This window comes from Tamandua tetradactyla, chromosome 26, assembly GCF_023851605.1.
Source record: "Tamandua tetradactyla isolate mTamTet1 chromosome 26, mTamTet1.pri, whole genome shotgun sequence".
In the NCBI taxonomy this organism is placed as follows: domain Eukaryota; kingdom Metazoa; phylum Chordata; class Mammalia; order Pilosa; family Myrmecophagidae; genus Tamandua; species Tamandua tetradactyla.
Genome location: NC_135352.1, coordinates 44663352 through 44677505, shown reverse-complemented (window position 1 = coordinate 44677505; position 14154 = coordinate 44663352). Strand labels below are relative to the sequence as shown.

Here is a 14154-nt window from a genome sequence, read left to right as displayed (position 1 = left end):
TATTGTTAAGATGTCAATCCTACTCAAAGCAATTCCTAGATTCAGCACAATCCCAACCCACATTCCAACAACCTTCTTTGCAGAAACGGAAAAGCTAATCATAAAATGTATGTGGATGAAATAAGGTACCCTGAATAGCCGATGCCACCTTGAAAAGGAACAAAGTTGGAGGACTGAAACGCCCTGATCTTAAAACCTATTACAAAGCCACAGGAATCCAAACACATGGTACTGGTACAAGGACAGATATATACACCAATGGAATCAAATCGAGAGCTCATAAGTTAATCTTATCATTGATGGTCCACTGATTTTTGACAAGGGGAAAATGACCATTCTATTGGAAAAGATGGTCTCTACAACAAATGGTGCCAGGAAAACTCAATCTCAGTTTGCTAAAAAAAAAAAAAGGAGGTTCTGCCTTATACAAAGAAAAAAAAAAAAGAAGGCCTTATACAAAATCAACTTAAACTGGAATGGAACCCTAAATAAAAGTGTCAAAACTATCAAACGCCTAGAAGAAAACCTAGGGAAACATCCTCAGGACCTTGTGTTCGGCCTTGGTTTCATAGACATCAAAGCACAAGCAACAAAGGAAAAAATAGATGAAAGGGCCCTCAACAAAATTAAAAGATTTTGAGCCTTAAAGGGCTTTATCATGTTAGTAAAATGACAACCTACATAATGGGAGAAAATATTTGGAAACCATGTATCTGACAATGGTTTAAAACACAGAATATGTTTTTAAAAAATCCTTCAAATTAACAACAGAAAGTCAAGCAATGTAATTTAAAAATGGGTAAAAGACTTGAATAGACATCTCTCCAAAGAAGATATACTAATGGCCAGAAAGCACACAAGAAGATGCTCAATATCATTAACCATCACTAACCATCAGGGAAATGCAAATCAAAACCACAATGAGATACCATTTCACACCGATTAGAATGGCTGCTATTAAGGAAAAGGAAAACAGAAAATTGCAAGTGTTGGAGAGGACCAGAGAAATAGGAAAATTGCTGGTGGCAATTTAAAATCACACAGCTGCTGAGGAAGACAGTTTAGCAGTTCATGAATAAGTTAAGTATAACATTACCATTTGATCTGGCAATCCCATTCTACATGAATACCCAAAAGAACTAGAGGCAGGAACTCCATCAGTTATTTGCACACAGATGTTCATAGCAGCATTTGTTCACCATTGAAAAAAGATGGGAGCAACCCAAGTGTCCATCAACGGCTAATGGATAAATGAAACATGGTATATACATACTGTGGAATATTATTCTGCTGGAAAAAGGAGTGAAGTTCTGATACATGCAACAACAGGAACGGTCCTTGAAGACATCAGGTTGAGAGAAATAAGCCAGACATCAAAGGACAAATACAGTGTGATCTCACTGGTTTGGAATAATTGAGAATAAGCAAATTCATAGAGTCAGAATCTAGATTATAGGTTACCAGGGGATGATGGCGGATTAGTGAATAGGAAGTTAAGGTTTAAAGTATTCAGAGTTCCTATTCAAAACCATGGAAGCGGTTTGGAAATGGATGGTTGTGATGGTAGCACAACATGGTGAAAGTAACTAACAGCACTGAACTAGATATTCAGTAGTTAAAAGATGAATGTGGTTAAAAGAGGACATTTTAGATTGCATATGTGTTAACAGAATAAAAATTTTTAAAAAGGACCTGCACTACATGGTGGAGACCAAGTTAAACCATGGACTACGATTAATAGCACAATCATAAAAATGTTCTTTAATCTATAGCAACAAATGTTCCACACCAATGCAAGTGGTAATAACACGGTGGTGTCTGGGTGCCCTGTATTTTATGCTTGAATATTCCATAAGTCTACAACTTCTCTAATGAAGGGAAACAAAGAAGAGTCATGAAAATGAACAGAATCTGGACACCTGGCATCTGGAATCTACGGTGAAACATTCCAGGAACAATATATAGCATGAGCGCTTCCAGGAAAGATCCAGGAAAGCTTCCAGGAAAGAGGATCAATGGAAATGGGGTTAACATAAGGCCATAGAAGACCTTGGCTGCCCCACTAAGGAGCTGCACAGTTTCCCATATTCAGTGGTGTTTGGGATTGGATCACACACCCCACAGAGACATGTTCAATCCTACTCCCCAGTCCTGTGGTGGGAACTCATTTGTAAATAGGATCTTTGAAGATGTTAAGGCCAAAATGAATCAGAGGGAACTTAGCCCAATAGGACTGAAGACCTAAAAACAGAGGCAACTGGTCAAGTGACAATAGAAGGTTCTGGAGGAGAGAGAAGCGAGATTGCCATGTGAGTGAGGTGGGGTGCCCCTCCACCCCAGAGCTCTACAGCCTCCAGGGAAAGCCTGGTCTTGACACTACCTCCATATCAGACTTGTAGTTTCCTGAACTCTGAGTCGGTAAATCCCTAATGCCTAAGGCAACCCATTTGTGGCATTTGTTACAGCAACCTTGGCAAGCTAAGACTAAAAGAGAGACATTGAAGGCATGGCAAGATCAGAATTATGCTGTGTGGAAGGGTTAATCGAACAGCAGAATTTGGGATATATCTAACTCACCAGATTGTAGAAGGAAGACAAATCACTGGCTGATGCTATTATACCTTTCAGAGGCAAAGAGATCCTGCATAACCCATTCATAGGAACAGGATAAGAGAAGAGGAGATATAGGCAAGAAAAATAAGTAAATCTCCACCTCCACCCCCATTTCACCTCCCAATCCCCTGAGACCCTTTAACGGCCCCCACTCATTTGTAGTGTTAAACCAGTGAGAAGTGCCTCTTCCTTGTTTAAGCTAATCCATAGTGACCAGACTCTCACATGCACTGGTGTTGTCCACATAAAATCACAGCTGCACTGAGAGAAGAGTTTGTGCAGAGAGACGAGAGATGAGCACAAACACATGGAAGGGAAAAAATGGGCAAACAATAACGTTCAGGAAAAAAAGAAAATTAACACAAAAATTCATGTTAAACTTTTTAGTAGTTTTTAAGCTTTGCATATGCAGACACCACTGAGGAACGAAATGAAAACCCTGGAGAACATCCTTGTTGCTCTCAGAACTAAGGTTGAAAGCACTGGAGAGTATCTATGCCACAGTTCTGTTAAGTATCCATTAGGCAGGTTTATCAATTATGATATCTACTAATAATTTACATTACTCAGAATAAATATGGCTAAAATGCTACTTACATGATCTGTTGTTAGTGCAGCACATGGGTGAAAATGTTCAAAATAAATGTCATCCTGTGTCACTGAACAGATGTGCTTCTCTAGATCGTTGTACCTCTCTCCATAGAGCACTAAAAATGAAGAGCAAGTATTTTCAAATCAATGGACATGTAAGTTCTGGAATAAATTTAGACTGAAAGATGAAAATTAATATGAACATATCAAACATACCAAGCCTCACTTTATATGATCGCTTTATTTTCAAGTAGTCTTTGTGAAATCTGGCACGCGCGCCAACATCCCTTTCAGAAACATTATTTTTTTCAATTATATTGTCTGCTTGCTTCCAGTACCATTTTACTGATTGTAGCCACCTACCAAAATATGTAAAAATTTTCCATTTTATTTAGGCAGAGCATGAAAGTACTTTCCATGAAATTAAATAACTTAAGTAAAGAAAGTGTCATGTGACCTGAACATCGTACTTTAGAGAGCAGACTCTGGAGGCAGGTTACCTGAATCGAATCCCAGCCTCCTTACCTGCTATGGCTCTTGGTTGAGTCATTTAGCAAGGACCTCTCCATGTCATTTTCACATTGTAAAATGGGAACAGTAGTAGTTCCCAAATCAGTAGGGTTCTTGGCCATATGAATAAATTAATATATGCAAAGCAGTTAGACTAGCACCTGGCATACAGGAAGCATTTCATGAGTCTTTGCATAATTGTTATTATTACCAGGAAAAAATCAAGTCTGATGAGGGATTTCAACTAATAAGGTTTCATTATTTTCCTAATCATCCTCTACAAAGTAGGACAGAATAAAGACTATCTCAGGGCCCATGGCTATGACTGCATTATTTTGCATTTTATTTTTATTTCTTGGTGAAGTACAAAGCAAAAGGAACATAAATTTCCTATTCCAATTTCAGATCTGGCTGGGGGAGTGCTCAGTTTCCTCGAGGGGAGGATGGCTTGGCTTGGCAATAGTAGAAAGGCTCTGTTTCTTAAAGATGCAGAGATGACTTCATAAATTCACCCAAAAGTTACGGAACTCCTCAGAATCCACATAGAAAGAATGAAATTCAGGCGTTTAAAGTAGAGAGCTATTCTGTCCAAAATGGAACCTAATGCCTACTCAGTGAGATGCTCAGGGTTACTTATAGTGGCTGAAAGAGCCAAAAAAGGACATCGGATCATGACGAGGAGATGCTCCCAGATTTCTGCTCCAATGTTTCCACCAAGGCAATGGACCTAGTAAAGAAAAAACTTCTCAGTTGAAAATTTGACTTAAAAATGGTAAATGAAAGTAAGACACAGACATCTGAAACCATCATAGATTCTCAGACACCTTCAGCAGAGCTTCGAGAGCCATTCTGTCCAACTGAACTACATTCAGGGAAGATTCCCAAATGGGGTCTTCGGCAATCAGACTAACTTAGCATACCTGGCAATCAGCTGCAAAGGACTTACCATCAGACCCCAATAACTTTCACAGCAAGAAAGAAAGGAAACTGAATTATTTCCAATCGCCATCTCGCTTTGTCCTAACCAGATAACATACCACTTTGCGACATGTTAACCACATGCTTTGCACTAACAAGTATTTTTCCCTGACTCTTCCAGGTTAGACAGTAACCTCGAAATCCTTATGTGAAATTGGGAAAACTGAGGAAACCCATGTTATATCACTTCAAACTTTTGATATTAGACTACAAGCCAAGGTTCTAGCTAGCAAAGAAAGATTTCATCTTTGTTTTGCTTTTAAACAGGAATATTCAATGTCCTTGAGATAAAATGTACACAGATTAACCAAAAACAAATAGAACAATTCAGGATCAAACAAATCAAAGTACAGTCTGTTCGGTGGTTTCAAGTTTATAAGAAAAAGGTATGTTAAAAGTGGTTTGTCTATTTCCCTTTTAAATTGAAAATTCCTTGGGGCAAAAGAATGCATATTTTTTTAATGTTTTAAGTCTCTTTGAACAAATATGATAAATAATGCTGTCATATAACTTTCCTAAATATTTTCCATTTGCCCCCATGCATCTCCAGTGTTCTCCATGCTGCTGTCTTCCCAGGGAAGCTGCCTGTAAGGACTGCCTCAGACAGCGCCCAGCCTTGCTGCCCTGGGCCTGGCCAATGGGGAGCCCCTGCAAGGGGCAGAGGGAGTTGGAAGGAAGCTGAGGTCTTCCTTCACTTGACTCTCTCCCCGCAAGGCTCCCCAGAGCTGCCTGGGTCCCTCAGCAAGGAAACTGCCCCTGCCCATGTGGGCAGCTCCATAGGAGACTCCCTTTGGGTCTCAGGAACGCTTCCTGCCTTTTCCCTCTAGGCCTAAGGGTAAGATAATTCCAGCACTAATCTTTATTGCTTCCTCACACACATACCTTTGGAAAACAGCCTTCTTGAATTACTGTATTTTGAGTGTGCTGTTTTCTGCTGGTTTCTTAGCTGATGAAATAACTCACATAAGTGCCATTACTGCTGGGGTCTAAAACTCTTTGCTTTGGATAGCAAAGATTGGATTTGAAATCTCTTTCCAGGGAAGCTTATGCCCTGGTGGGTGAATCCTGTCCCACTAATGCAGTAGTCACCAGTGTAAGGCATCTCCCCCATAAAAGCTCCGTAGCCTGCTCGAAAATACCCACAACAGGAAAATGAAGCAAAACAATTGGTTGCGACCCTGGGAAAACTGCAGAGGAGGTAGTGTCTCTAGCGACCCCAGCAAGAGCAGGTGTCCAGAAGCACCCGAGACCTTCACACCGTGGCGACAACCCCAGACCCACCTCATCAAATATGACGTATCTGATTCTCTGCACCCATCTTTGGCGATGAGGAGCAAGCAGAAGGATTTCGAAGCAGGCAGGCACTGTAACAAGAACCTGAAAATAACAACATTGTGCGGATTAACATGTGAAGCTTTACTATGGGCAGGCATAGTTATAAGACTAGAAAAGGTAAGTTTATGTGTCACCGAATGCACTTGATGACAATGGGGATGTGATATTGCTTCTGAGAATTAGTTTCGTTAAAACTGTAATGCAGTAGCTGCCCACGTGAAACTTCCAATTCTGCAGGTCAATGCCAGTAAAACATCAGATCTGAAGTTCAAATGCCTTTACTTATGAGCATTCAGAGAAACACATGCAGGAACAGCTCTGTTGTCTTGGGTCTGGTGCTCTAGAATATGGCCTGGAGAGGGTTCTGGGTGCAAGATGCTTCTGCAGGACCAACTGTGTAAGGGATGGGAGGAAGGGCCGGACGGGGAGAAAACAAACTGCCCGCTGAGGCCACAGTTCCCGCAGGCCCATTGCCTGCCACAGGGCCCCACGTGCCCCGAAATGGCTGGGCGTTTGCACCCCTGCCTTCCCAGGCGTATCACATGCAGTGTCGGGGCAGCTGCGGAAGCAGGTGCGGGGGCAGGGGCGGGGGCAGGGGCGGGGGGCAGGTGGGGGGCAGGGGTGGGGGGCAGGTGGGGGGCAGGGGTGGGGGCAGGTGGGGGGCAGGTGCGGGGGCAGGGGCGGGGGCAGGGGCGGGGGGCAGGTGTGGGGCAGGGGCGGGGGGCAGGTGGGGGGCAGGTGGGGGGCAGGTGGGGGGCAGGGGTGGGGGGCAGGTGGGGGGCAGGGGTGGGGGCAGGTGGGGGGCAGGTGCGGGGGCAGGGGCGGGGGCAGGGGCGGGGGGCAGGTGGGGGGCAGGGGCGGGGGGCAGGTGGGGGGCAGGTGCGGGGGCAGGGGTGGGGGGCAGGGGCGGGGGGCAGGTGGGGGGCAGGGGTGGGGGCAGGTGGGGGGCAGGGGTGGGGGCAGGTGGGGGGCAGGGGTGGGGGCAGGTGGGGGCAGGGGTGGGGGCAGGGGCGGGGGCAGGTGCGGGGGCAGGTGCGGGGGCAGGTGGGGGGCAGGGGTGGGGGCAGGTGGGGGGCAGGGGTGGGGGCAGGTGGAGGGCAGGGGTGGGGGCAGGTGGGGGCAGGGGTGGGGGCAGGGGCGGGGGCAGGGGCGGGGGCAGGTGCGGGGGCAGGTGCGGGGGCAGGGGCGGGGCAGGGGTGGGGCAGGGGCAGGGGCGCTGGGCTGGCGTCTGTCTCCACCGTGTCGCCCTTGACAGGTATAAAGGCCATCCTCAGAGGGCGCCTGGTGTGCACGTCTGCTCGTCCACCACGCAGGGCTCTGTCATTATGGCTCCACCTTGCATTTAGTCCTAATTGTCTAACAGGAGTTCACTAAGGAGGACAATATGTATTGTTCTATGTTTTACCAAACGCTGGGCACATCAATTATATAACACTTTTGGAACTACAATGAGCACCCTTATACGACTTATCAAGAAAAAGTAACTGGAGTTTTTTTAGAAGTTCTTGGGTTTTTCAAATCATTCTGAATCCATTTATAAATAAATATGATGCAATGAAATATCAACTGAAATATGAAGTCAAACTTTAAGTGTCTTTAGGGAAAGATGAGTTATATTTAACTCTTTGGAATGTAATGATAAGGATTTTCATCAAAATCATTCCATCTTTCATAAATTCAAGGAGATGACTTCCGAATGCCTTATGAAGACATTGAGTTCCTAGTGAAAATATATAGGTAAGTACTCTTCCATAATTTGACAATAAATAAACCAATTAACATAGCCAACCTGACAGTTTAAAGCATCGTGGCGATAATCCCTGGTAAAGATGCCGCACAGAGCCACACCACTGGGCGCGTGCTTCGTAAACCGGTGCTGGACAGTCGCTGCCACCTGATTTACAAGGGCCTGGTGGACAGACAGAGACCGTTAGTCGCGCAGCAGAGCAGAGACAGGACAACAAAACCTGGCTAAACGCAGGTTCTCTTATTAATGTAGAAAATTAATAGTCCTTTCCTTATACCCATCTACACTTGACACGCTAAGCGTTGTGCACTAACATGTAAAACTCACTGAAAAGCCTGAAGCTAGAGTAAAAGGTAAAAAAAAAAAAAAAGAGGATGGATTCACCCGAAGGGGAGAAACGAAAACGATCTTCACACATCACAGCAGGCGGCTGAGCGTCTGCACGGCCCGGGCTCAGGAAGAGCTGTGAGTTTGCGACGGGAGAAAAGGTCAGGTGACGGCCAAGCCAGCCATGCGCTCCTGCGCGAGGTCTGCCCGGCGCCACCCGCGTGAACACGCTCCCCCACCTGCGTGAACACGCTCCCCCACGCGCGTGAACACGCTCCCCCACGTGCGTGAACACGCTCCCCCATGCGTGAACACGCTCCCCCACCCGTGTGAACACGCTCCCCCCACGCGTGAACACGCTCCCCCACCCGCGTGAACACGCTCCCCCCACGCGTGAACACTCTCCCCCACCCGCGTGAACACGCTCCCCCACCCGCGTGAACACGCTCCCCCACACGTGAACACGCTCCCCCACACATGAACACGCTCCCCCACGCGTGAACACGCTCCCCCACTCATGCGGCCAAGCAAGGAGCCTCGGAAGAGGAATCTGAGTGAGGGGAAATCTGCAGACCCGGCTTTCTCCACGTCACGGTTAATGCAGAAAAAGAAAGAAAGAGGACAGGAGGAAGGAAGGGAGAGAAAGAAAGAGAGAGAGAGGAAAAGAAGGAAGGGAGGGAGGGAGGGAGGAATTCCTATAGAGTAAAATGTAAATTTTTAACTTAAACCATAAAAGTACTAGTAAGTGAATATTTTCAAATATTTTCACACTCAAGAAACCCTACATGAAAATACTGATATACTTGACTATACAAAGATATGAATTAAGCATTATTATTATTAAAATGACATTAAATATAGTAAAAAGATAAAATGATAAATGTGAAAGAATATTTGTAATATTTATATCAGAAAAAGGGTTGATAAGCTTCTTATGTAAAGTTCTGATAAATCAATAAAAACACAACCTCCCCCAAGAAAAAGGAAAATGGGTAAACGCGACAGATAATTCCCAAATACAGAAATGTCAATACCTCCAAATCACATTTATAGATGTTCGAGTCACTAGTAATCACAGAAATGTAAGTTCAAACACAACAGTTTTCATCTATCATTATGGCAAAAACTTTTCATAGATGTCATGGATTCAGATTTTCAGAAGAGTAATTTCACAGTAGGATTGCATTTGACCTAGCAATGCCACTTCTAGTTATCTTAATTTTTTTCTTATTATATTTTATTAATTTCCTTCAATGGGCTCATATTGTTTTATCATCATGAGAAACAAGGAATGCTATAATAAAAAATGAAGAAGTAATTTAAACTAATCACATAACTCAATTCAGTTCTAAAGCTAACCACAAGTCACTCTATACCACACATTTTTCTATAGACTAAAATGGAAAGCATTAATCAACTCAACCAAATCTGTCTTTCTTAGCAATAACCACATTAAATACAAGGGGTCAATAATGGGAATATGCAAACCTCTAGTTTTGCAAACATCAGACTGTCTCCTAAATGACAAAGACTTCTCTTTCTGTTTTCAAGTTCAAAATCAAGCCGTGCTCGACATAAAAGAAGCATGGCAAATTGAGCAGGTTTGAGAGACAGGCCAGTGGCTGACCACAGCGGACCATCGGATACTTCCCACAAACCCTGCGGGTCCACTGCGGACTCTGAAAACAGCCCAGCAAAAGTGTGGCTGCTTCTCTCCATCCAAACATGAAGCCTAAGGGCCACGTGGGAAGGCCAGACTTCCTCGCTGCAGTTCTCAGGAAAGTGCCACCACGGCTCCTGCAGGTCAGGAGAACGTGCAGGTCAAACATGAAAGCAGAATCGGCTCCATATGTGGCCATGTGCCGTGTCTGAAGAGAGAAGGGAATGAAAGAGAAACGCTGAGCCACCTGAGCTCTACCTTTGTCGGTGCGACGTACACGACCACGCCCTCGTCACTCTCCCTCAACACCTTCTCCACGCAGTAGTAGGAAGCGAACGTCTTTCCTGAGGACGTCGGGGCCACGATCACGGCCGACTCGCTGTTGTCCACCACGTCCAGGAGCTCTCGCTGCAAGTTCAGAGGGCACCGGGGTCAGGGCGGCCAGCGTGATGTCGTCAGCACAGATTAAACACTGTCAGTGGGAGTCCCCGGACCTCGAAAGGAACCGCGGGGCACGCAAACACCCAGAGAGAGTCACAGGAAAATGGGAGGAACGTGGGTCACTCTCTCAGAAGAGACCATGCATATTCTATTAGCATTGGAAGGCGGTAGAAGCACAGACTGGAAAAAATGGAGAGTGAGATTGATGAAAACATCATCTTTTTATTGGAAAGACATTTTCTCTAATTACTTGTCATTTAGTAAGTGCAGAGTGGCTGTGAGAAATGAAGTTCTAAGAAGTAGCTAGCATGCATTTAGCTGATGGTGAAAAATGACAGGATAGAAAGCATCAAAGACTCAAGTTTACTGTTTATTTCCTATTTTCTATAAAGAAAGAGCCAAGAACTATCTTGGAGGGTGTGTGAGAGCACCCTGGGCTCTCACTACATCAGCCTCGTGACCAAAGAGCCAAGAGGCTCCGGTGAGCAGGCTGTGGACAAAGGCCCCATCTGGGTCCACTCAGAGCACAGGGCCAGGGGCAGCTCGGCAGTGTCCAGGGCAGCCCCAGAGCCCGCCGCACTGCCCTGTGCCCTGCACTGAAGCACGAAATGAGCCTCCAGCTCTAGATCAGGAGACATGAATTGTTGAAGATACTCCACCATCATCAACCTACAAAAGGTAGAGCCAGACTCTAAGCGAGACAGTCTAGTCTATTAGGCTGGATCTATGAAATCACATTTTTTGTAGGTAAATGTTCAACTGATCAGCAATTTTATATGGCTCAATCCATACAGGAAGACACTACTTTATTCCAAATTTTGTATCAATCAATACTAACTTTACACGCCTTGGTGGAATAGCTACTACAGTGACATGTAAAGTGTGGAAATAGCTAAACAATTGTGTACACTGTTTACACTACTCAATTTCTCCGCATACATTTATATATTTGCACATGAATTCTTACTGGCCCAAAGAGCACCTCGAGATCGCCACTGACGATGAGTCTGGATGACACATCAAGAACAGGCATGGGAGTCCATCCAGAGGCCTCTAAGAAAATGGTCTCCATACAAAAATGTCACTTTCTTTAAATGGAAAAAAGCCTACATTTCACATTTTCAATGACAGAATGATTTTAAATGACAGCGACATGACAAAATATTAAGAAGTTCACACCAAATGTAATGGGTAGAGCCACAATAACAAGAAACCCTTGAGATCACATCTAAGAAGAAAATGCCAGAATGTTGGTTTCATGTCACCTCATTACCTGCCACGTGTCAGGAATAAAATCCAGAACTCGGGGGTCAGGGTCTTTTCTCTCATCTCGCAGCAAATAATGGCCCATGAATTGTAGCTGAAACCGAACTGGTCCAACACCAACTGAATATTTATCCTTTTTCTTCTCCTTTATGCCACTTCCTGCACTCTTCATTATTTATTTGGAAAGAGATGATGTTGAGTGTAATATTTAAATGATTTAAATATTTTTACTAAGTACCTCCTATGAGAAAAGCATTTTTACCACTTTTTGAACTGTCATTTATTGAAGAATTCCTTTGCCACCAAAATTATCTTAACTATATATAAATTGGCAGCCATTCAGAGCTTCAAACATGCATAGTATTTGTAGCTTCAACCTGATGTATTTAAGGACTATTGAACAATTACACTATAGTTTTGAGATATTTTGCTAGAATTAAGTACAGCGTTCATTTTAAGGGTCTTCAGAGATGATCTGGCCTTTAGGCTTTTTTTCCAGGTAAGCTTTACACAAGTTTCCTAATTCTTGATTACTTCAGTTTGGGTACCTTGATTAGTAAAAGTGATTAGGAATTCAGTAAGTATTTTCAACATAAAAAAATTTTAGGAGAGATGACTATTTACAAGACACTATGTACACATAGGGATTACCTTTAAACACATTACCTGGTTTGGATATAAAGAATTTGCCAACTCATCAAAACCTAAATACTTAAGACATCTGGCTATAAGTTGATGATCTGCCTCTTGCAAAAGTTCTGGGTATTTTTCCATCAAGGAGTGGATCCTTTTCATCATTTGAACAGCTATACTTAAATCGTTTGAAGTTCTGCCTTTGTAGAGAGTAAATAATAAAACTGCTTTATAAATATGATCAAAGCTAACAAAGTTTTCATTAGCTAAGATTAATCAGTCAGCCTCTCAATCAATCTGATCTATTAAACTTGACATTAATGGAGGTTTATCTGGAGAAGAGAGGGCTGAACTTAATGACTAAGATAACCTTACAGTGCAACTACCCTCACTTCATCATCTCCACGGAAAGTTGCTTTGAACTATTTGATAAAAAGAAAACTTTTACAGTTGGTGACAGAAATAAGACTGTTAAAGCTCACCTTTGTATAAGTTTCTGGGAAACAAAGTTTCCTTCACCTATTATTTTCATATTACTTCTCTACGATGCTCAAATAAAAAGCATATATATGACTTTAAATATCTGGTCAAAAACACAGCCCCATTTTTTGAATCTTTCTCTTGTCCATTGGAGTAATCAGTTCAACTCTTCAAGTCAGTCAGTCAATTCAAACCTCCAAATCCAGACTTAGCTACTCCCACTCCATTACTTTATGTTCAGTTGTAGCATGTGTATCTTCTTCATTCCTCTCCCAGTCCTTTCATGTGTCCTAAGTCAGGGTTGTTTTGGTGGCCCTTTTATTCTAACCCCATATTTTATATAGTTAACAAATGTGACTAAATTCCTACTGAATGTTGTAAGAGGGCAGGAAAGCAATGCACATTTCTTACCCTCTGGGAGCATCCACTTCAACAGAGATACTACATAGCCTTCCCTCTGCCCAAATTTAATGAAAGAGGCAAGAGGAGTTATACAAACGGGCTTACTTGAGGAAGGCTTCATGGAAAGATGCCCGAGGGAATGGGCTTGGAAAACAGGCAGACTTTAGGAAGACAAAAGACAAGGAGAGAATGTCTGTGGCAAATACTACCAGCTGTCTACTAATGTACATCATCCAATGTTCCTTACATATCCTTGTTTATTACAAGCTGCAATGTGCCCAGATTTTAAAAAACCTACATTTTCCAGCACCTCTTATGGTTCGATGTGAAAGCTCTGGTTAATGAAAGCCAAGTAAAAGTTGCTTGATTGAATTTCTAAGAAAGCTACTTAAAGGGAGACCTACAGCTGGAATGAAAAGCCATCGTCTTCTTTCCTTTCTCCTAATATCTGGCAGAGTGGAGTCATCTGGGACTACGAGGTGACTTGGAGAATGGAAGCCAATCACCAGGGATAAGGGGTGTAAAGACCGAGGGTCCTGGTCACTGATGGCTTCCACAGCTTCCACCGCAGCCCTGGACGGACCGCCTAGGGAAGTCTGAGGGAAATAAGCACCTGCCTTCCCTAGGCCACTGTCAATTCGGACCTCTCTTAGCAGCAGCCAACTACAGATCCTAACTGCAACAACATCTGGATGGGAGGAAATACATAAGCGAAAGCTTTTCCCCTCACTCTCATGCTACACACAGTGAGAAGCTGGAGGGAGTGAGGGTGGGATTCGGATAGAATGAGAAGGGAACACAAATAAAAACGAACTCAGTGACCATGCATAAAATGAATTTGAGTATGAGGGGCTCAAGACTAAGAGATGGACAAGGTTTACTTAGAAGAAGAGAGTTTGAGAGAGTTTGACTCCCAATAGTACATTTCAACGCAGCCCTGTTTCTCCCTCATCTTTCTCTTGTCGTGTCTCCTCCTCTTTACTGCTGCAGTGTGGATGAAGTAGAGCACATGGAAAGCCACAGCAAACTTCAGAAGAAGTCCACACACTAGGCCAGCATGATCTTAGCTGTAAAGCGCATGTTTCAGACCTCGAGGGTGAGTGACTGTCCCTGAGTCCTCACCTTCTCTGCGGTTCCCTTCATGGAGCTTATACTCTGTAGACGGTTCTTT

The 14154-nt window shown here is 43.8% G+C and overlaps 1 protein-coding gene across 1 annotated transcript in view; it reads right to left on the bottom strand.

The window, feature by feature from the left end:
- LOC143669770 (putative ATP-dependent RNA helicase DDX60) overlaps positions 1–14154 on the bottom strand; it is a 111235-nt gene that overhangs the window by 43666 nt on the left and 53415 nt on the right. Inside the window, 8 exon segments of the mRNA XM_077144370.1 lie at positions 3211–3320; positions 3421–3563; positions 4326–4441; positions 5974–6069; positions 7817–7936; positions 10020–10169; positions 11476–11634; positions 12135–12301. Of these exon segments, the coding sequence (XP_077000485.1) occupies positions 3211–3320; positions 3421–3563; positions 4326–4441; positions 5974–6069; positions 7817–7936; positions 10020–10169; positions 11476–11634; positions 12135–12301 (1061 nt within the window).